Here is a 24,290-nt window from a genome sequence, read left to right as displayed (position 1 = left end):
TGAGATGGAATAGTAAATTTAAATATTTTAATATAGGTAATTATGAGTTTTTTGATTTCCCGATGAGTTTTAAGTAAGCATCACTTACTGACTTATAAAAGTATAAGCGTAGTACCTGCATTCTATTAGATGTTTTTAAAGCCTTATTATCAATAGAGCTTTAAAAATTAAGTTATAAGTAAAATATAATAAGCGTGTTTAGTTGTAAAAAATATGTTACAAGACCTATATATAACTAATGAAGGGATAATTTTAGATATAAGTAGTTCACTTCGAGTAGGTAAAAAAGACGATTTCTTATATCTTTAATAATAAAACTCCTAGTTTTAATTTGGTCTAGAGTCTGTGCGGAAAGAGAAGAGTTGTGGAATGTATTGAGCCCCATACATTCCACGACTCTTCTCTTTCCGCACAGACTCTATGTCTACAAACCGCATATACCTACCATCGCACACCACCACACTGTTAACTGACAGTTCGTAAACCTTATTACAAAAGGCATAAGGTCTACCGATGGACAGTTAAGAGCGTCGCCGTTTGTACCTATCTTAATACAAAAGTCAACAACGAAAATAAATAATTACCTAATACGTCACATACCTATGACATGACATGAACAAACAAGGAAAGCTATATATAAAAAGTGTTTTTTCTCTGTCTTCTCACAAAGGAAAGTTTGACAGTTTTAATTCCTCAAAGGAGGTGAGTAGTTAACACTAAACTCGAAACAGCACCTTTAAAAAACATTAGGGGTCACTGACCTGTCCCAGTAAATTGAGGTAGTGTGCGTGAGCTGCGTTTGTGCGTGAAATGGGGTAATTTGACAGAATCTGAAAATTTACCCTCCTCTACGCCCTCTTAAAGCAATGCTAATTAATTTCTTTATAAATACACATATGTATAGTCCGTGTTTTTTAGCATTAGAAAGAACTTGGCAGAAGTAAGCTTGTGGTTCCAAATCCAGCACTTTTAGCGGTAATAATTTGAAGTAAATTATATGTATTGACCATGCTACATTAGATAATTTAATAATTATTAACAATTAAAGAGCGTGATAAAAACTGCACGCTTGCTTCTGTGGAGTTCTTTCTAATGCTAAAAAAAACGAACTATAGTCATCACATACATAGAAAGATTACCAAATTATTTAATTATCTTTTTATTAAGAAAGTTGCTCTAATTTCCTATTTTACCATGATTGTGTAAACTTAGAGTACCTAAATTAATACGAGTAGCTAATGAAAACATCAACTGTTACGATTATGGTGTGCTGTAGGTATACAAACAACTAATACCTACCTATGACAGCGCTATAACTGTCAAACTGACAGCTAGGATATAGATCAGTGTTACATAAGAAGTTCAAGGTCACCGTTATTATTAGGTATAGTGCAATGGAAGATAAAAGGGATGCGCTTGCATGTTGCGCGATTGGAAGCCTTATTGTAGGTATATATGTCATATAGGTACGGCTACCGTACCTGGGTTTCGTTGCTGACATAGTCGGGATGCACGTCCAGGAAGGCCTGCGGCAGCGCCAGCACGGGGCGGTGCCTCAGCGCGGTCCGGAGCCGCGGCAGCTCGGCCCTAGCGCCGCCGCCGTCCTGGCTGTTGAACACCACCACGCACGGCTGCTGCGCGTACAGCCGAGTCAACTCGTCTTGGGTCAGCGCTTGGAGCGCTGGCCGGCGGTACGCCTCTAAAGACTGTGGCCCGAAGAAGAGGAAAGGGCCTTCGAGATTAGCCAGGCTATGCCCGGCTAGGGATATCACGAGCACTAAGCTCCACATCGCATTCAAGTTAACTTGACTGGGTACCAACCGGGTACTCTTTGGGTGAGTCGCGCGATCGATCGCCACGCCGCCCCCGCGCATGCGTCGCGCCGCTGCCATCTTGGGTTACTTTGGGGTCGTGACCATAGATAAGGAATTAAGAATGCTTTTAATCAGAAGTGTTTTTAAACCTAATTACGTCACTAAAATATTAGTAGGTTAGTGTACATTTTTAATCAACAGTAGTCCCGTGTCAATAAACACAATATAGTCCGGTAGCAATAACTTTTGAAGTTATAAGATTATTAATGTTGCTTATTTTTTACATATAGTTTCCAGACCACATACTAAACCTAATAATAATAATTTGTGTCATCCTAGGTATTTGCTTAGGTAGAAATTTAGGTATTTCTTTTTTTAAACAGCATTCGGTAAAAACAATATTCGAGATGAAATTCTTTGTTTCCCTGTAAAAGCGAAGTGGCTTCCGACATACACACGCATTTTGTGTCATTTTCATCCACGGGTATAATGACATTTAATAAATACCTAATAGTGAACCTAAAATGCCTAAAATAAAATTATAGTCGGTAAGTGAAGTGTTGTACTTCACAGGATATTATAATATGTTATTCAAACAAATGTGTGTCAAATTCATCCACCGCTTGTATTTTTATTATTTTTTTTTCTTATAAAAATCAAGTACCTGCCACAAAAAAAAATTCATGTTATTAAGTTTACGTCTACATTATTATAATGCCACATCGAGACAACATTCATAATTTGGGTCATTTTCAACCACGGTTTTTTACTATTTGGCAAAATAAAACTTTGCATGAACGGCGTACGCGGGGAAGGCTACCTACGCGGGTAGGGTGCTTGTTAGATGAACATTATGGCTTCTCTATCCGATGGGCCAACGCCGGCCACTCCAAGGAACGCAGCCATGCGGTAGAATGAGATAGCAATATCACTTGCTCCCTCTAACGCATAAATGCGTCCCTTGGAGTGGCCGGCATTGGCCCATCGTGTCTGAGCCATTACAGTGTATTTATTTCATTCGGAGGCATCTTTTCATAGGCTCCTCATACTGACCAACATTCGTGAAGTTCGCAATCAAAAGGTACCACTTTATCCTTGCCATAAGGACTCTCTGACAGGTTATTTGTATAAAGATACAATAAAGTTTCGTCTTTATGGTAAACGACAAAGTGGTCCCTACCTTTTGAATGAGAATGTCACATCAGCGACTTTTAAAAATAACTTTTATTCGATATTTAGAACACTTTTTAAGATTATTTTAAGACGCAATGTATTGCTAATTTTGTGATGTATAAAGCCTGGCAAGCAACGTCAATTATAATGATGATGATGTACATTGAATACAAGACTTCATAAATTATAAAAGTTATTAAAAAAAAAAGTATGTTCGTTTGAGGAGCAGAATATAATTGTTTTAATTATTTTAGTGATATTACGGGCTCCACCGGGTTGGTATAATTATGAGAAAAAATGTTGGCTTGCGATTATCGTTAGCCACGCCCCCCACAACATAGCATGAATTGAATGCAATGAAAATATTTGCACTTGCATGTGCAACTATAATATGTACCTAGTTGATACATAATATAAAGACTGATTTTATTAATTTTAGTAATATATATTATTACGATACCTTTTGGTTCAATTGGCGTAAAGCACAAAATGCTACTTTTCAGGAGACGCGAAAAACTGCATTTTTTTTTAAATGTTTATAATATATTTTTGTGGTTTATCGAGCTATGTTTTTGATGTGTATTGGAAAAGTACTCAAAATGTTAGTCTCTTTAACCTGAATTAGCAATCATATCTATAAATTAAATACGAAAGAAGTTCATTTCCTTTAAAATTGGTCAAAAACACTATGAATGTCCTTTACGCCCATGAAATTTTTGATAATTTAGTGAATCTTGTTTATTAGGGGGACGTAAGAGACGTTATCAGACTATTAGGGTGGGTGTATTAGTTACCAGTCACGGTACACATGTTAACTTTTCTCAGCATAATTTACTGTTACGAAGCTTAATAATGTATCAAACGGTAGTTGATTATGCCAGGTATATCCCGATTAGAGTTATAATAGTATAGTATCTAAAATCCTAAGAACTTCGTTTATTAAAATTTTCATACATAGGAATTTCACCTCTTAAAAATAATTACACAGTAACTATTAGTCAAACCCGTTCTTTATCGCTTCCGGTGCAAAAGTGTCCATAATACTCACGGCATTACCCCGCTGGATGGCTATGGACAGCCTCTGCACCAGAAAAGATTCAGAGTGGGGATCCTCTCCCTTTTGTCTATGTCACGCACAAATTGTTTCGCGTCAGCACCCCAGCAAGTTGCCCGCAGTTTCCTCCGCAAAAGGGACGAAAATAAAGGGCAAGTAAAATAATATCAATATGTAGTATAATATGTCCTTTACGACCATATTGACCATACGAGATACGATATGAAAAATCATCAAGACAAATGAAGGGCTTAAAGGACGACAAAACACATGTAAGTCATTTACAACAATATTTATAGCGGTAACCTTTACGATAATATCCATATTTCTAATTTATAACTGGTAATTTACCATTGAGACAAGCTGTTTTTGCAAGCTTATAGTGCAAAAATTGGGTCGTAAAGGCAACTTTTTAAGAGATATCGAACGAAAGCGCTTGGAATTCTGAACAAAACTGTATATAACGACTACCGTAGGATCAAAGGGCGTAAGGGACAAAATTGCGAAAATGCACTGCAATTATTTAACGTCTCGATAACTTGAAAAAATTGTCCGTTAAGCACTATGAAAAATCAATGCTTGAACACAATTTTCCAACGCATTTGGCCGTATCTGCCAATTCAAAAAAAAAATGTGAGACATTTTGGCGTAACTCCCAACTTTGTGTACGATTTGCGTGGATGTCTTTTGCATCGGAAATTTTATTAAATAAATATGTGGTAATTTTTTGTCCGTTACGCCTCTTTGCGCTTTTTCAGTGCTAAATGTACGTTACGCCCACAACTAATGGATGTTTACACGAGTGTTAGATAATTCAATGTACGAGATACGCCCCCATACTATGTATAATTTCGGGTTTATAATTGTTGTTTTTTTGTGTTTAAGTGGGATGAGCTAGTTATACTTTCCTTGTGATTTTTTTTATTAAGTAGGTACTTGCATTACCTGCTCATGTGCTCATTGCTTTATTTATAGGGTTACTAAATTTTGACAATTTAAACTGAACTAGTGGGTACTTTTTCATCAGATTTATAAAAATAATAAAACATGACTGTATTCAAATGATAATTATGGCGTTTAATTAAGGTAAGACTGATAACTTTTAGTTTTGTTTGTGACTGGGTCATTGGTAATACCTATTGATTAAAACGTATCATTAATACTTTTTTGTTTAAACCCTAATTTACAGGATTACCCTTATGAAAGTTACTGTTTAGTTCAATTAACGTTTGCATTTAAATCCATAGAAGTACGTAAGCCTGGCCTTTTTCTACTCTAATGTAATGTCATAAATATGCGATCATATTCATTAAGTTTTACTGAATAGGCATATGAAATTTCTAAACTACTATTGTACCTAATAGTATTTTAGTATGTAAAAGTAAAATTTATAATCTAATTAACATTACAAACAGAATTAACGCATGATACTTTCTATAGTTAAATTAATTTGTTAGAAATTGTTGTATATCAATATATACATCAATGGTAGGACAGCAGTGATTCTGCTGAAGTAATATACCTAAACAAATAAATAGAACATTGTTTTAGTGGCTAAGAAAACGACCTTTTCCACGTTTAAGTATTCAAAATAGCAAAAATGTGGAAAAACTTAACAGTGAATACTACATCTCTATATTTTTTCGGGTCAAAAATGTAAATTATAGTAAGTACTTAGAAGTATAGTGTTCCCTAAATGCAAGTAGTAGCAATATTGGCAATATTACAACGAAATTATTGGATTTACGCCAAATGGTACTAAAACAGTTTAAAGTTTAGTACATTTACGCCCTTTTTCTAATAAGGTAAACAATAAAGAAGAGACGTAAGGGACGCTCTTCTTAAAAACAGTCGTGTTTTTTGGCGTAACGGACATGCTATTTTCGTTAATAAGCATTGTATTGTAAGTTCAAGAAATCAGTTTAAAAGACCTCAAAAAGTTAGGAATAAGCCACATACAGGCATTAGTTTATTCAAACAAACAAAAAAGGTCTGATTTTTTTCCTCAAACAAAACTGTTTTTTGGCTCTCCTGAAAAATCGCGTTTTGTCAGTTAAGCCCTTTGAGCCTACGGTAGTCGATATAACTCATTTTCACCAAAATGTCCTTTACGCCAATTGAACCCAAAGGTAATTATTATCCAAGAAGCTTGAACTATCAAAAGTGTTGGTAATTATTATTTAGGGTAAATGTATAATAATAATACTTCAATTTAATTTGTTCAAATACTTCATAGTATTTGAACAAATTAAATTGAAGTATTATTATAGCCTAGCTCTTGTCGGTGGAGTATTCGCCATTCCGTTCTTTTCTCTGCCACTGTTTTGAGCTCCTGATGCGTCACGTCACTACATTAATTTTCTCTTTGGCCTGGTCAATATATGCACGTCTTGGTCTTCCTCTGCCTCTCTGTTCTTCTATTCTGCCTTCAATTATAGAGTTTATGTAAGTATCGTGACGTATCATGTGCCCCAACATGTTTCCCCTTCGGTTTTCAATTGTTTTTAGCAGAGATCTCTTCTCACCTACCAAATTAAATTAAATTAATATACTTGAAGTAATATAAACAAATAAAAAAAAATTGTTTTTGTGGCTAAGAAAACGACCTATTCCACGTTTAAGTATCCAAAATAACAAAAATGGGGAAAACTTGACAGTGAATACATCTCTATAATTTTTCGGAAAAAAAATGTAAAGTATAGTACTAGAAGTATAGTGTTCCCTAAATGCAAGTTGCCAATATTCCAAAGAAGAGGCGTAAGGGACGCCTTTTTAAAAATAGTCGTGTTTTTTGGCGTAACGGACATGCTATTTTCGTAAATAAGCATTGTATTCAAGAAATCAGTTTAAAAGACCTCAAAAAATTAGGAATAAGCCACATACAGGTATCAGTTAATTCAAACAAACAAAAGTGTCTGATTTTTTTCTCAAAACAAGACTGATTTTTGGCTCTCCTGGAAAGATATCCTGGCGTTTTGTCAGTTAAGCCCTTTGAGGCTACGGTAGTGGATATAACTTATTTTCGCCAAAATGTCCTTTACGCCAATTGAACCCAAAGGTATTATCCAAGAAGCTTGAACTATCAAAAGTGTTGGTAATTATTATTTAAGGTAAATGTATTCAAAACATAAGAATAAACAGGCTTTAAATAACCTCAATACGTGTAATTAATAATATCTATTGTAAAAAAATGCTAAGAACAAAAAAATACATTAAAAAAATTATGTGCATAATTTACGTTAAGTATGGAAAGACTGGTTTGTGCTATTTATAATGAAAAAAAAATGTTTATATTAAAATTTATTAGTCCATATAATTAAGATATATTGAAGTTAGACTTGATTAGATATTAGATATAGAAATCAAAATATTGATAACATTAATATAAATTAAGTTCAAGAAGTAATATTTTTATCAAAGAATGAAAGTTACCTCAAGTCACGGTATTAATAAGCAAATTTTACTCATATGGTACCTTTTCCCTGTCATTGTCACAAGTATATGATGCGTAAACGTAATGTGTATAGATATAAACAGACCTTAATTCTCGCAATAAGATGTACTTACTTACAGTTCTTTTGCTAAATGGTGACATTGTACAATATTTATAAGTTCTTTTTGTAGTAGTATAAATTTGCATAAGTTGCGTTAATTTGGCGCGCAGGCGAAGTAAACATGCGTTACGTACGCAACGTGTGGTTTTTAGAGAGAGGCCCTTACCCGCCGCCACGCCAAGGTCGCGCCGCGCCCGCCCCCCGCTCCCCGTGCACGGCCCGCGTTGCCCGTTAAGAGCCAGCCGCTAGCGTCGTATGAACGCGAACATTATTTTTGTATTATTTGTTTATGCAATGGTTGAAACTGACACAAATTCATATTTCTTATTTATCCCGCCTTTTATATTAATAAGGTGTGAACTCTAGTAACCTTAATATTCTTTTGTTATGGTAATAGCTTGTTAGAACAAAAATATCAAAAATCTTATGAAGCTGTGCCTCAATAAGACACAAAAACATGTAATGTACATATTGACATGATTAAATGCGACGTCAGCAATTTCGTTTAACTTTAATTATTTTTTGAGTAATTCTGAATAGTATGACATAGTATCCGATTGCAATGGACGTAATTGACACAAACTATGTTTTTACATTAAAAAAACTATCCTAAATGCGACACAGTTACATATTTTCTCTCGAATATTCTTTTCTCCAAAGTAATTCAAAATAGAAATAATTACCACAAATTATTAAATAACTTAAAAAGCAAATAATATCTGTGACACAAAACAAAATGTAAGATTAACATCTTAAAACAGCATTCGTAAGCGACAAAAAATTTGACTTTAATATTACTTTAAGTTAGGGCTCAAAATATAGCCAGCGCTGCAGGACTAATAGTACTTAAGCAACAGGCGGCATGCGTGTCTGAGAGCCTATAGCGATCACCGAAGTTCTTAAATTGCAGGAATCTTTCTTTATCTGTCACTCCACTATCACTCTAATTGGAGTAAAAGAGAAAGATGCCCGCAATTTGCGAACTTCGGTATTCGCGGTAGGCTGTCTGCATTGTTTATTTTTGTGACAATGACTTTATTGAGTTAAATTTTCGTGGGAATGAATAAACAATCTCATTTTGAATTGGTTTATTGTTTGTTATTCTTATATCAGGTAGAGTCACACAATCACATAACTGCATGGCCTGGTGGCCTGGCTAATTATGGACCTAATGAAGTGGAATGGAATATAAATATATATTATGTATGAGACAAATTAACCTGCACAATGAGCGGCAGAATAATTAAGATATGTACCTAATGTGGAAATGAGACGACGGTATGTGTATAAAAAATAGATACGTTAACATAGGAAACGTTCATACTTATTTATCCATGTCCATAACTCACACACAATAGTTATTTGCACATCACATGCACATAATAGTCCTTTCCGATACGCTAATCTGACATAAGACCACCCGATCCGCGGACAGAGTATTTTGCCAACTAAGTAGGCTACCTATGTATGGAACATCAAAATTATACACAGCTTGAATATAAAGTTACATAACTCATAGAAATGGGCTGCTCACATATATAGTCTCCCACTCGTCAACTCTACATCTACTCTACCTACAAGAAGTGTATGATGAGTTTCCCGCGCCGCGCTGAGCCGGGCCGAGCCGAGCCGGGCCGGACCGGCACAACTTTCGCCGCTAATCTTATTGACGCCGAAACGAGTTGGCATCAATTATTACATCAGCAGATTTATTCTAATTGATTATGGTAATATTAATGCAATTCATTTACATAGGAGGTACAGTCGCCATCAGATAGATATATATATATGTATGTACCTATCGGACGTCAAACACAATATCTGAGGAACATGCACTTCGTCTTGACTTGTTCAGATATTTGGCCGGACGCTTCTCTGAGTGGTCAGTATTCACGACTGTTCAATCGTCGAATACCTACATACTGCATGACCATTTCGGAAACCTTATCAATTGCAACAAGGGCTATATTGTCAGGCAGTAGGTAGGTACTTATAGAGAAATTCGAAGGACGAGGAAGGTAATCCTGTACCTTGTACCTAAGTACTACCCGGAACAAAAGACTATAGTCTAGGTGCAACCAATAAATCGATGCACATGCGTGATGTGTACATGCGCTCTGCAAGCCACCCCCGTAATCTCCGCGGAACCTACTTACTTACTGGCCCCGCTGTCGCTATGATCACCCTGCCTGCACCCCTCTCGCGGAGCTCCTCCGGCTGCTCTCCCCCCGCTCCTGCGACCCCTGCCCCGCGGTCGCCTGCGCTGTTGCTGGGCATCGAGAGATATTATAGGATACAGGAGCAGTGTCATAGTTTATACACATGGCAGTAAGCTTCATGATACCCGTAGTTCACTCCGAACTGAGCCCTCGAGATACCTAGGGGAGACCGGCGACCATAGTACAGCGGGTAGAAAGCTAGTTTGCAACGCAGGAAGTTGCTTGAGTAACGCACTGTTATATTTATTTTTCCTGAATTAATAGCAAAATTTAGAAAATAACTGCCTCGTCTTCTGCAGGTCACACAGGGTAGAATCTCTACCTATTGTACGAGTAAACATTGATGGCACCTGTTTTAAAATTAGACCACGATTGAATTAACAAAGCTTAAAGGCTTGGCCACACACAGAGCGCGACGCAGCGCCGCGTCCGCGCCGCGTGATGCCGACGCGAAGCCTGGTCAAACAGGGCGCGCGCCGATCGCGCCGGCCTCACGCTCTCAACACGCCCTCAAGGCGCGCGTGAACGCGGCGCGGCCGCGCGGGAATGCGGCGCACCGCTCGCTGCCTAACGTCCGATCCTACTGATGTGACCTTGCGCGACGCGGCGGGCCGCCGCGTTCGCTCGGCGCAGCGCTGCGCACGCGCCGCGCGGACGCAAGGGGCCGCGCGGCGCGGGGCGCGACAGAAGCGGGGCGTGATACCGGCGGGACGCAGTCTGTTTGACGTCGGTAACCTGTTAGCATGTGCCGCGGTCGCGCGGCGTGGACGCGGCGCGGACGCGGCGCTGCGTCGCGCTCTGTATGTGGCCAAGCCTTAACTTTTGAGTTAAATCAGAGTAATACAGTGTATCCGTATCAGTAGGTACTATGATAACAATGTCGAATAACTGATGGCATGTTCAAACTGTGACGGCGCCCTGCCATGCGGCAGTGATTCCCGGAATTCCAACTGCAGGGCGGGCGGCGTGAGGCAAGGGCGGGCGGGAAGCTGCGCGCAAGCTGCGCACGGGGTGTACGGGCTGCATGCCACCCGTGTTCGTGGCACCGTCGACCCACGCACGTACACCCAGACCTGAGAGCAGAATATTTCAGTACGGCGCCCTGCGGCACTGATTCCCGGAATGCCACCTGCAAGGCACGGTGCAGGGCGGGCGGGATTCTGCGGCGCATCTATGTTGTATAACTATCTAAAGCTCGTGTGTTGAAACTGTGCCGGCGCCCTGCGCTGCGCTGCGGCGCTGATTCCCGGAATCCTAGCTGCAGGGCGGAATGAAGGGCGGGCGGGAGGCTACGGCGCAGCTGTTGCGCTTCTCACTATGTACATAGATAACTCTAAAAACTTCTTAAGAGGAAAGAGCACGGCCGCTTCTCCATACAAACGTAGTCCCCATTTTCCTCTCTGTATATTGGCATTAGTAAAATATTTCTCCAGCATAGTTTAAGACGGCACTGTATATAAAGTGTGTGAATCCAATACCTTACCTAAGAGGGCATAATAGGGGACAGTAGTGGTTGGAATGTTTAAGGCTTGGCCACATACAGAGCGCGACGCAGCGCCGCGTCCGCGCCGCGTCCACGCCGCGCGACCGCGGCACATGCTAACAGGTTACCGACGTCAAACAGACTGCGTCCCGCCGGTATCACGCCCCGCTTCTGTCGCGCCCCGCGCCGCGCGGCCCCTTACGTCCGCGCGGCGCGTGCGCAGCGCTGCGCCGAGCGAACGCGGCGGCCCGCCGCGTCGCGCAAGGTCACATCAGTAGGATCGGACGTTAGGCAGCGAGCGGTGCGCCGCGTTCCCGCGCGGCCGCGCCGCGTTCACGCGCGCCTTGAGGGCGTGTTGAGAGCGTGAGGCCGGCGCGATCGGCGCGCGCCCTGTTTGACCAGGCTTCGCGTCGGCATCACGCGGCGCGGACGCGGCGCTGCGTCGCGCTCTGTGTGTGGCCAAGCCTTTATATAATTTGTGTTCGCGCTAAGAGAAAGTGGTGCGGTTAACGATAACGATATATTTACGCAAAGCCGCGGGCAGACCGGGTCCGAAATAAAACAACTACTTAATATTCGTGTATAAAAGTATAATTAAATAAATAAGTTGAACAACAACAGCAGGGAGCAGACGGCGAGCGCGGGCGCGGCGACGTGAGCGCTCGACGGGCGCGGCGCGAACAGCGGCCGCTCTGGAACAACCACCAACCACTTGAATCTTACCACTATTCATCAACATGTAGCATTAGTTTAACGAAAGCAATAAGTATTTTCTAAAACAGTTCAAAATGCTCTTCAAATCAATAAAAACCTACCGACTAAAGCGTACATTTCCTATTAGCCGTAACAGTCATTGTAGTGCCATGCCTTATGGGAAACGATCGCAGAGATAGTTCAGAGCCGGAAACCGCCACCAACTTTCAGTATGTTGTTGGGCATGGCATTGGGTCTCCAAAACTGCCGGGAGACGGCGGCGCCGGCCATCTACTTCAGCGGAATGACGTCATCAAAATGACTCCCGCTTCGTTGCGAATATTGCATACTGCACCTAAACTATGCATAGCACATACACGTGTGGTGTATTAAATGAAAGCCAATTAAATAAACTATATTTTATTTATACAAAGTGTATCAAAATATGCAACAGTTTCTGAGAAATTTACAAAATAATAAAAATTACGTAAAAAAATATTCGATTATTTGGGTTTTACAACCAAACCAAAAGTCGGACGATAAAGCAATGTACTACAACATTAAAGATGACGTCTCAAGCCATACACTGATATCAATAAAATCAAAATTGGACCAAATATGTGGAAATTATGCATCAAAATGTAGATATTTGTAGATAAAAAAATCCAAATTGGTCATTTTCAGGATAATCCGCATAAGCTTCTAGTATGTTATTAGCAATATGACCTGGATTCTAAAACTGCCGGGAGACCATCTTTATTGTCCCCCAGTCACGAATTATGACGTCATACAAATAATCACTGCCGAATTTCGTAAAATGTAAATTATAGCTATACTATGAGTCACACATACATGTGTGTTACATGTAATGAAAGGTTATTAAATTTAGTATGATTCACCTAAGCATTATTTGTAAAAAAATGTACGGTTTAAGAGCTAGAAACAAAGAAATACCACTTTTTATGGAAAAAGTAGATGTATATCAATTTTATAGCTAAACTAAAATCGTCAATAAAACGTTGCATATAACATTTAAAAAACCAGTTATTCAACTATACATAACAGTTTAAATTTTACATTTTCGATAAAAACTGTGGAAGTTGTGGAAAAAAAACTAAAGCGCGCCAACAATTCTACCTTAATGCGCTCATATTATGCAAAGAATAGTTCTAATTATCGAGTATTAAATGAATGAACATTACATAAAATACATGAAAACGACATTTTTGAATGGAACCATAATTAAAAAAATAATAATTTACTTGATAAGTAAGCAAAATACTGTTTCTTTAAGTGCATAATCTCCTCCTTTCAAAGTCGGTTTAAATGTGGTTTTTGTGACCTGGGCTACAAAGACAAATAAATTGACACCTCATTTATCATAATCAGATCAGTTGTTTCATGTAAAAAATACATAATTACATACGTAGACAGCAGTTCCTGCTGTAGTCGCGGTAAATATTAATATGAAATAGACTCTTACGCTACATTATTAGAGAAATGTAAAGTTACATGCCAGTAAGTAGGTACATGCCTAATACAAAATGCCGTATCGAGGTAAATGCCATATCAGTTCACTTAATGCGATACATAATTATATATTTAAGCCTCGATTAGCCTTATACATACATACATCACTGGCTCAGTGACCCAAAGCAAAGAGGATCTTGGCCTCTGACACAAAAGAGCGTCACTCTGCCCTATTCTGCGCCACTTCGCGCCAGTTGGGTATTCTTATAAAAGTGGAATCTTGAGTGGTGCAAGGGTTTCAAGGCTGAGCTGAGAAGGCTGGCAGAATTTTCCCTCTGATCCTCTGAAATACAGGTCACCCCTCTGGTCCTTCGAAGCCTCCATAAGGCATCTTGCTAACTCATCGAGGCGACGCCCGCTAGGCCTGCTAACATCTACGGCCTGAGGGTTTCAACGTTTGATGCCAAGCCACGCCAGGCCATAATAGTAAAGGTCTAATTATTGAATTTTAATTTTTTGTCCGACTACGGCAGAATTTGCTATCTATGCGTGCATGTGTAGGTACCGTTTGCATGAAACTACTGAACTGATTTTTATAAATTAGGTGCCAATTTATTTGTCTTTGTAGCCCAGGTCACAAAAACCACATTTAAACCGACTTTGAAAGGAGGAGATTATGCACTTAAAGAAACAGTATTTTGCTTACTTATCAAGTAAATTATTATTTTTTTAATTATGGTTCCATTCGAAAATGTCGTTTTCATGTATTTTATGTAATGTTCATTCATTTAATACTCGATCAATAGAACTATTCTTTGCATAATATGAGCGCATTAAGGTAGAATTGTTGGCGCGCTTTAGTTTTTTTTCCACAACTTCCACAGTTTTTATTGAAAATGTAAAATTTAAACTGTGATGTATAGTTGAATAACTGGTTTTTTAAATGTTATATGCAACGTTTTATTGACGATTTTAGTTTAGCTATAAAATTGATATACATCTACTTTTTCCATAAAAAGTGGTATTTCTTTGTTTCTAGCTCTTAAACCGTACATTTTTTTACAAATAATGCTTAGGTGAATCATACTAAATTTAATAACCTTTCATTACATGTAACACACATGTATGTGTGACTCATAGTATAGCTATAATTTACATTTTACGAAATTCGGCAGTGATTATTTGTATGACGTCATAATTCGTGACTGGGGGACAATAAAGATGGTCTCCCGGCAGTTTTAGAATCCAGGTCATATTGCTAATAACATACTAGAAGCTTATGCGGATTATCCTGAAAATGACCAATTTGGATTTTTTTAACTTTTATGCATTTGTATGGGCAAATATCTACATTTTGATGCATAATTTCCACATATTTGGTCCAATTTTGATTTTATTGATATCAGTGTATGGCTTGAGACGTCATCTTTAATGTTGTAGTACATTGCTTTATCGTCCGACTTTTGGTTTGGTTGTAAAACCCAAATAATCGAATATTTTTTTACGTAATTTTTATTATTTTGTAAATTTCTCAGAAACTGTTGTATATTTTGATACACTTTGTATAAATAAAATATAGTTTATTTAATTGGCTTTCATTTAATACCCCACACGTGTATGTGCTATGCATAGTTTAGGTGCAGTATGCAATATTCGCAACGAAGCGGGAGTCATTTTGATGACGTCATTCCGCTGAAGTAGATGGCCGGCGCCGCCGTCTCCCGGCAGTTTTGGAGACCCAATGCCATGCCCAACAACATACTAAAAGTTGGTAGCGGTTTCCGGCTCTGAACCATATTCCCATAAGGCATATGACTATTTGGATTTAGTTATTGCAGAGTATTACCATATAAAATTTAATTACATTAGTATAAGCATTAAATATTAGTAATTATTAAACAAAAACATTAGTTTTGAGCAAACGCGAGAACCTCAAAAAATGGGGTCACCTGACGAAAACATATGCATCGGGGCTCGTATTGTGTGCACAGTTTCAAATAGCCCAAACATTGCATGGTTACACTACTTCCAGCTTTTTGTGAGCCGAAACTAGAAGGTATATATATATATATATACAAACGTACGTCTGTCAGTAGGATCGGCGACGCCGCACTGTCTGTAGGACGTGGTACGCTTCCTCTTGGAGTCCACGTGCCCCGGGATGAAGATGCTGGGCGAGTCCAGCCGACCCGTCGCTAGTAACCTGCAAAACGCAAACAGAATAAGTGCTAAGACTTTTTACAATTAATACCCTGAGCTTCAGTTACGAGTAGATCCCTCTTGTGAAAATACTTATGCCTGGAAGATCAGAAGCTCATTATGTGCCATGAAATATTTTTTGGTTAATGTAGAGACACGGGACTTTCCCCCAAAACGTCACTAAATTCAGGAGTGTAATGTGACTCGGATAAAGCATCACGATGTTCTATTATAGAAGTAATAATTATACTCTGTCTCTTTTGTAGTGCAATGTAGATTTCTGCAGCGTCATCACCAGCATCTGCTTTGCGTTGAGCTTCGTATCGCACGTAACTCTTAATACTCTCTTAAGGTAGTAAGTATTACCTGGTGAAGTCCTGCTCCAGGCGCGCTGCGTTAGGCCCTGAGAAGTGCAGCAGCAGTTGGAGACAAGCTCCACTATGGAGTGGCTTGGATCGTCGCGCCTCCGCCCAGAGCAGCCACGGTGGCACTCCCATTACGCGACGCACCTCCGCCAAAAACTGGCCTCTGAAAGGTTGGTGTAAGTATGGCATTTTGGTGATGTAAGTATTATAAAAATTGTTCTGTAGTTCTGGAAAAAGTTCTATAAGTTTTGTATAAGAAACGGAGAATATTCCCCACAGTAAACGGACAACTTTCTCGAGAAGGGCACAACTCTACTTGGAACTGACATGGCGAATCGCGGTGGCTTCAGGATGTTGACGTATTTGACGATGTCGTGGTCCTCCTCGATGTTGGCGCAGGCGAGCCGGTCCCTCCCTCCCCCCGCCGCGAACACCACCAGCGACCGACCCAGCGCCCGAGCTGTTCCTTCTAGCGGGAGGTTTGCGTCTGTCACCACCTGCCGTCCTGCTCCAACACCTGAAGATACAAGATTGTTAGACGGAGTCAACATCAGGAGCGAGCGCCCGCTCAGATCCTTCTAGTGGACGGTTTGCGTCCGTCAACCGCCGTCCTGCTCCGACGACTGAAAATATTGCGAGGTTAAAGGAGTAAAACGAACAGCCTTATTCTTGCTTTCACATCAATAAACAAAGTAGCTTTACAAAGAGTCCATGAGTAAGTAATAGTCTTTGTTTTATTACGAACGCTTGTATAGCCCTTTATAGTCCTTATATGTAATATAGATCACAACTTGTCTTAGAAATGTAGAATGTGGAATAACCTCTGATACAAGAGTTTGATGTAGTTGTGAGCTATAATAGCCTATTAAACTTACTGATAGTGCCAAGACGTGAAGTAAGGTCTCCCGCATCGCAGCGCAGCGGGTTGTCCGCGCCGCATTCTTCGTCGTACAACTCGTGCTGCAAAAACACGAGTCAAAATCAATTTTACTAAACATAATAAAAATATAATAGTTTCTCCAAATGCCGCGTGTCCAGGCAATCCCGTGTTGTGACTGTATACTTACATGTATACATATATTTACTAATTACTTATGTACTATTAAGATAAGATAATTAGATGGATACAAATGGATGGATGGTAGTTAAAGGGAGAAGAATTATCAGCAAACTACACGAAATGGAGGTTTTGAGAAAAGTTACCGATCATGTCAGCAACTCAGCAATAAGAGAAACTGATACTTACGTTAAGAGGGTCAGCCAGTTGAGTGAAGTAGGGGTTCCACCGATACCCTCCAGCCACGCAACGCGTTCCAGCCACCGCCACCGCAGCGTCCACGCCCACCGGGTTCACCCACACCTCCCAGCGGTGACCGTGTGTCTGCAATACAACAATACACAAATTGTAAAACGATGCCTTGGCCCACACCCGGGCTTCGTAAGGACTGTAGCAGCGATCATCAAATAGCGGTTTGAAAAGTGTGCTTACCATATTCCGGTCCTTGTCGCCAGGGTAACGCAGCTTGAGCTCGAGCACGGTATCGCTGGTGCCTCCATCGCTGCTCACGAGCTGTGTCATCCGCACGTAGCCCCACGCGAAGCCGCCGGGATGGTGGAAAGATGCGATCGCCCGCAGTTCTCGCGCTTCGGAAGGACTGTAACCACGCTGGAGGGTACCGCATGCCCACCTGTAAAAGTTTTCTTATTACTTAGCAATTTTTCTCTATAATAATTCCACGAAGTCTAGCCATTTTGAGCGGAATAGGAAGAAAAACTAATTTGAATTTGATAAGCATAAACAAGCTTTAAAGACAATTGGAGGAATTTATACTGTGGGGAAAATATGTCAGTTGTTTAAAATGGTTACTTACCTTCTGGTGCCCCTAGCGCGCGCGAGCAGCAGCGAGCGGCCCAGCACGCTCTGCTCGCCGAACAGCGACAACACCGTGTCGTTGTTGGCGCTGTGCGTGCGTCGCTGGTGCTCCAGCAGACCGAACTTGTCTCCTAACGCGCCGACGGCGTACTCATCCACCGTGCCTGTTACGGAGATAACCATAATAGGTTTCATTTCGATACGAAAAATAACAAAATGTACTATGTAGGAGATAGCTGCTACTTGTAACGGGGGGTTCTAAAAGTATGTACCTAGCTGTAGATTCTGCGGTAAACCTATGAACCCTTTCTTTCTTATAATTACACCTAAACCTTCCTCAAGAATTACTCTATTGATAGGTGAAAATCGAATGAAAATCCGTTAAAAAGCGGCGGGTGACATTGTTTTATAAGATGTAGTGATATACTCGTACTTAGAAAAGAACAGTCGTGTTTAGGTATATCTCGACCATTATAAAGGAATGCTAAAAAATATGCTAGAAGAATAGCGGCGCATTGTAAAACGGGCCACTCAAATACTTATCTACCTACCTACATACCTGTAAAAAGGTTACCGAGAGAGACAAAAAGAAGAAGAATGAATTCATGATGATGATCGATGAATTATGAGTGTTACGGCGAGTAAATGACAACGTTCAGTACCTATAGCAGTTTATTACTTTGATGAAGAAGAAGATAACGAAATTTCGATTGTCAATGTTAACCGTAGGTCCTTACTACGGCAGTTTAAATAACCTTTCGTGGGCAGTGGGCTCGAGGACTTGCTGACGTTGTAGGGGTTGTAGACCTCGAGTAGCGTGCTGGTCTCGCAGGGGAACTCTAGCTCCTTCTCTACCGGGGCCTGCAACCACAACATAACAACATTTTAACGCTAGGCAAAGATAAGGTCAGTAATTAAATAGGAATTGAGTAAATCTACAGATAGTAGGTACAGGTTCGTTCAATAAATGCTTATAGTTAGTGAACGAATAACTTGGCAAATGTGGTGACTTTAAAAAGACTTTCCATTTGAGGCTCGGTCAAACCCTCTTCGTATGAGTCCCACTATCACAAGAACTCGACCCCTTTTGTGGGAATCGGGTAATGTTTGGTGGTCTACCTCGTGTATCTGTGATAGTCCCGCACGTCCTCCATTTTCCCTGCAACCCCGTATCCTGAACCAGTCTGGATTGTGTACCTCATGTATCTGGTAGTCTCGAACATCTTCTAAGTTTTCCAGCTTAAGCTGCAGGTTGGCGATGTCATAAGCAGACTGCTGGGTGATTTCCAACTTTCCCTGCAACCCCGCTCCCGCGCCCTCGCCGAACCAATCGTGGACTACCGCCTTCCGCCGAGCTGAACCCACGATACTGCACACAATAATAATAAACCTGATTATTTGGATTGCTGTACTTTACGCCTTTGTAGCAGATAATACTTCAGTAACACTTTCTTTAAAAACAGCGACTGAAAAACAAATAAACATCAACCACATCACCAACGAGTTATGACAAAATCTACACCACGATCTTTTGCATAAGCGTGCCCAAACCATAATTTTTTTGTCAGTAGCTGTAATTCAAACTGGTGATGATAATGGTGGTGGATGTAAGCGTTGAATTGAGACCCTTAGCAAAATTATTACGTTCATCCTTATTATCCTTAGAGTAAGAGGATTATCATTAGAGGAAGATAGATAGTTACACAGAGCAGGCCATCCGCTCGCCGCGCGCCACAGGTCCGTGGTCGTCCAGTATGATGAGCGAGCGCTTCAGCGCAGAGTATCGACCGGACAGAGACAGCACCGGATCGGAGAACAGTCGTCGTGTCAGCTTTGGCGCCGCGCGTTTACGACCCGCCACTGACAGCATGCCGTGCCTGCAATCAAATGCATAAACAAAATAGTCATAATTCATCCACTTAGTCGTCGTTGTAGAGCCTAACTTTCTTTATTTCTTTTCTTCCGCCATTCAGCCACAGTCAAAATTAAATAACGCTTGTCAACAGCAATGCACTGAGATTTAAGGCAGTCGGGGCATTCCACATCACAACACTACGCTTTTCCTTGACACACGTACCTGCTGCTTCATTCATAAAGTGGGTATGCACCTTTGCAGCTCGCTGTACATGCAAAGGCTGCCGAACTTCCCAATTAGAATTCTGTAGCATTACCTGGTGGTGAGATCTCCGAGCCGGCAAAGCGGCGCATGCCCACAATAGAGGTCCGGCTGGCGCGGGTCGACCTGGAGTCCCCGGGGCTCCCACTCGTTCCCGGCGCTCTCACAACGCCTCGACCAGTTGTACCAGTCAGCGCCTGGCGCGCGCTCGTGGAGCGCCCAGCGGTGACCGAATGTGTCGTTCACGTTAGCGCCGTCCGCGTGGATCTGATTAAAGAGAAGATGAATTATTGGTAAAGTCAACAGGACATATTCGCATCAGATGGTTCATTGAAACTTTAGTAAATATAGGCCAAGAAATAAGAAGTTATAGAGGGAAATGCTAGGAACACAATTTTTGACTCCGTAACTTTGTTTGGACTAGTTAGGAGGTGAACATATCAAAAGTCCCCGGCCGTAGCCCCGGTGCTGGGGGGAGAGGGGGGAAAGAAGGTCTCATTTTTCGGTTTTTCACTAATATCTTGGAAACTTTGCGTCTTAGCGACATGACTACTGAGACAAACCAAAAGCTGATAAAATTAGTTACAAGTTTTATTCAGTCAAGTTTTTGGTTTTACTTCGGAATAGTGTCAATGTGATACCATAAATGAATTCAGCACCCCCGATTTATACGAAAATGATACCAAACATGGCATAACAGTATCACTGATGTAGATATCAAGATAAAATTAAAATCCCTAAATAAACTTTCAAGAGCGGGTATCTCAAAAACTATTCAAGATATCGAAAAACTTGACTAGATAAAACTTGTAACTAATTTTATGAGCTTTCGGTTTGTCTAAGTAGTCATGTCGCTAAGATGCAAAGTTTCCAAGATATCAATGAAAAACCGAAAAATTCGACCTTCTTACCCCCCTCTACCCCGCAGCACCGGGGCTACAGCCGGGGACTTTTGATATGTTCACCTCCTAACTAGTCTAAACAAAGTTACGGAGTCAAAAATTGTGTTCCTAGCATTTCCCTCTACAACGTTTTTTGAGCATTCATTTACTGACCTAATACCAGAACCATCAAACAAATTTAGTTGTCATTTTCAAGACTTAAAAGTATTTTGAAACTATACTAAGCGGGGCGGCACCAGGTAAAGGACCGAGGAAGCTTCCAGAGCTATAGGAACTTAGATGTTCTATCCGCTAGTAGCGGATAGAACACCATCGGGCATCTATAGCCGCTACCATCGTCAACATAATTCACTGACCAGTTGCTGTGCAGCAGCTAATACTGTTTACTGACCAGGCTCTCGATGATGATGGTGGTGTCCTCCCAGGGCCGCTCTTGTGGCTGTCGGAAGAGGACTCGACCAACCAGCGGGTATCGGAACACAGCCTCAGCCGTCGTCATGGGCGTTTGGTACCCACTGTCCGACTCGTAAGGGACTACTGAGCCACACACGGAAGGATAAGGAGCCCGTCTGAAACACGACGTAAAACCGGTTTATCAAAACATAATATTAAACTGCATCTCGCCCAGTGCCGGATTTAGACATTTGCCGCCCGTAGGCTATGCCGATTTTGCCGCCCCTATCCGCCTGGCTTATAGGTTTTCTAGGTTGTATCTGATATCGAGAGCACTCTATCCTGTTGTTTCGGCATGGGGTCGGAACAATTTAGTGAGATTCAATACCACGAAGACACAAGAATCGCCGACCATCCCAAATTTACAATGTAGTCAGATGAGCCCATAAAACGTAGGTATCTAAATGAAAGCGCGAGCGTAGCGAGCGCGAAATTTTTTCGAGAAAATAAAAGGTACATTTTTAGAGTTACGTACTTCAAAAGGAAAAAAAAGGAACCCATATAGGATCACTTTGTTGTCCGTCCGGCTATCTGTCTGTCTCAATATAACGGGTCTTGACATGACAGAGGGCGGAAAAATCGACAAATAATGCTTGTTATTTAAATTTTAAATTTTACATATAAGGCCTGATTCGAAACAAATTTGACAAATTCAGAGTGATTTTTCTTGGATATTTTCTAGCTTACTTTATATATACACTACGACATTATAATTATCAGAATCACAAAATTATTATACCAAAAAATTTTTTTTTATCAATTCTAAGATGATCAAAAAAATCAAATAAACGCCGCCGTCTTTTTAATTAGGCGCCAAATTGCTGTCAAAAACTTGATAAGTATGGAAGAAACTTGCACATAACTAATTTCCAACATAACCTGTTACCTAATATTATACCAATACTGAAAGGTAATTTCATTGCAATATCCATGAAACAATGAGGATCTAGACATATCTTCAAATATCTGGCGTATCAGGAATTTCGTCGATGTGGTGTCAGTTACCGGGCATTGGTTACTTTTCGACAGAGAAATCGACACCAACATCACTAAAAGAAACGGTTCGCAGCTTTAGTTTAATAATGCGGATTTCCAATATTACTTTGATAATATTTGGAGATGATCCACGATGTTTATGAGGCAATCAGCATGCTTAAGCCAGTACCCTCGAAATCGGACCAAAAAACTTGATTCAACAAAGTCCCACAGTATTGACCTATTGAACGGTATGGAGTGGAGTGTCCAAGGAATTAGTTCGTTAAAACAACAAAAACTATATGCAATATAATATTTCAAAATAAACATTGTTCTTGATAGGACTCAAACTAAGAAACTGTCAAAAAACACTGTCGGATGTATGATGGAGGGCATACAACAAAACTAACGACAGGAGCGGGAAGAAATGGAAAATGATGAATTTACTTATAAATAACAATTTTTAAACAAATTTTCAATAAATTATGGAAAAACAAATCTTGATTCAGCTAGCTTCAGTACCATTAATAGGGTTTTCAATTTGGCAGATTGAATTCGAATCAGGCCTTAAATAGGGGATCGGCAAAATTCTGGTCGACCCTATCTGAACAGCAAATAAAACAATTTTGACCCAAATTTGCCGCCCCCTAAAATCTGCCGCCCTAGGCTTCAGCCTACTCAGCCTAGTGGTAAATCCGGCAATGATCTCGCCAAAGGAAAAAAGCTCACCCTCACTTCCTAGATATGGTGCGGTGGTGTTGATTATGACCATAAGGGGCTATGCTCGCAGTTTTTTATCAGGTCTTTGAGAACCTAAATACTCGTTTCATGAATAACCCTTACATGTCATCACGCAAAAATAAATAAACACATCACATTACTACTATCGTTAACGTCAGACTAGACCTCTCAACAAGAAGGGCGCGGTGCCGCACGGACGCGGCGCCCCGTAGCGGCAGGAACACGTCCCAGTACATCCCGGCGAGCTCGGGTGCCAGCCCCGGCAGCAAGTAGGCGTGTGGCAGCCGTGGCGAGCGCCCTAACAGCTTCCCTAGGAGGTCGCCCACCGCGTACTGGTCCTGTGTTCCCATGCCTGTAAAGCACAATAAACAACCTTCTTTCTTACTCGTATACATATATGGAAGCAGTAGAGCTAACTTAAACTGTGAACTTAAATTTCACTTGCACAAAAATGAATACCTATGGAAGTGAACTACGTGGGAAGTTGGGACATTTCATATTTCAAGTTTAAGTCAAATGCATTTTTCCTAAAGTACCTACGTTTGCCAGTCGCAAAACTAGAATACCTAATAGGTAAACATTCACTACGTAGCCAAAACAAGTGTGGCCTGAATTCTCTATCATGAACAGATGTGCAGCAAACAATAGACAATGGCCCGCGGAGGCTGCGCGCGGCATTCCTCCCTGAAATGTGACTACGCTGACAACTGCGCACGCGACCAAGTTGACGTTTTAGCTCACAACAAACCATTGTATTTCTCTTTGGCGGTATAGAGATAATATGTAGTATATTTAGTTTAAATATATGTGTAAAGTAAACCATATACCCGAACTAAATAAACTTTGGGCCAACATACCATTTTACCATCCTTACACACCTACATCAAAAAGGTTTTAAAGTGGCTGTGAAAGCAAAAAAGAAAAAAAAATGCTCTGCTCGTTAGCAGACGCAGTATTTTATCGCTTGTCTTAAGCACAGAATAACTTTAAGCTTTCTGGCTTACGGCCACTTGCGCCATTCAGGGTTAGCCGCTATATAACTCGAGTTTAACCGGTTAAATCCGCCGTTACCAGTACAATTTAACCCAGTGTTAACGGTTAACTTCGAGTTAGTGGCTAAGCCTGAATGGTGCAACAGGCCCTTAAGCCGACCACTGACTAACAGTCCGCCGGACGATATCGGCCGGTCAGTCGTTCGGAACTGTC

General features: G+C 40.6%; 2 protein-coding genes across 3 annotated transcripts in view; both read right to left on the bottom strand.

Annotated features, from left to right (window-relative positions):
• The window catches only part of LOC134675239 (nucleoplasmin-like protein), a 201,149-nt gene that overhangs the window by 81,046 nt on the left and 95,813 nt on the right, over positions 1–24,290 (bottom strand). The gene's annotated exons all lie outside the window — the stretch shown is intronic.
• LOC134675251 (uncharacterized) overlaps positions 1–24,290 on the bottom strand; it is a 41,655-nt gene that overhangs the window by 9,214 nt on the left and 8,151 nt on the right. The window contains exons 7-20 of the mRNA XM_063533469.1: positions 23,250–23,436; positions 21,307–21,484; positions 20,069–20,280; positions 19,601–19,774; positions 19,095–19,266; positions 18,653–18,758; positions 17,896–18,061; positions 17,514–17,712; positions 17,271–17,405; positions 16,900–16,984; positions 16,352–16,541; positions 16,026–16,187; positions 15,541–15,663; positions 1,482–1,749 (exon numbers count right to left, since the gene is read on the bottom strand). Coding sequence (XP_063389539.1) covers positions 1,482–1,749; positions 15,541–15,663; positions 16,026–16,187; positions 16,352–16,541; positions 16,900–16,984; positions 17,271–17,405; positions 17,514–17,712; positions 17,896–18,061; positions 18,653–18,758; positions 19,095–19,266; positions 19,601–19,774; positions 20,069–20,280; positions 21,307–21,484; positions 23,250–23,436 — 2,357 coding nt within the window. The remainder of the gene's footprint in view (positions 1–1,481; positions 1,750–15,540; positions 15,664–16,025; positions 16,188–16,351; positions 16,542–16,899; positions 16,985–17,270; positions 17,406–17,513; positions 17,713–17,895; positions 18,062–18,652; positions 18,759–19,094; positions 19,267–19,600; positions 19,775–20,068; positions 20,281–21,306; positions 21,485–23,249; positions 23,437–24,290) is intronic.

Source organism: Cydia fagiglandana, chromosome 21 (genome assembly GCF_963556715.1).
Source record: "Cydia fagiglandana chromosome 21, ilCydFagi1.1, whole genome shotgun sequence".
Taxonomy (NCBI): Eukaryota; Metazoa; Arthropoda; class Insecta; order Lepidoptera; family Tortricidae; genus Cydia; species Cydia fagiglandana.
This window is presented reverse-complemented; position numbering and strand designations above follow the sequence as displayed.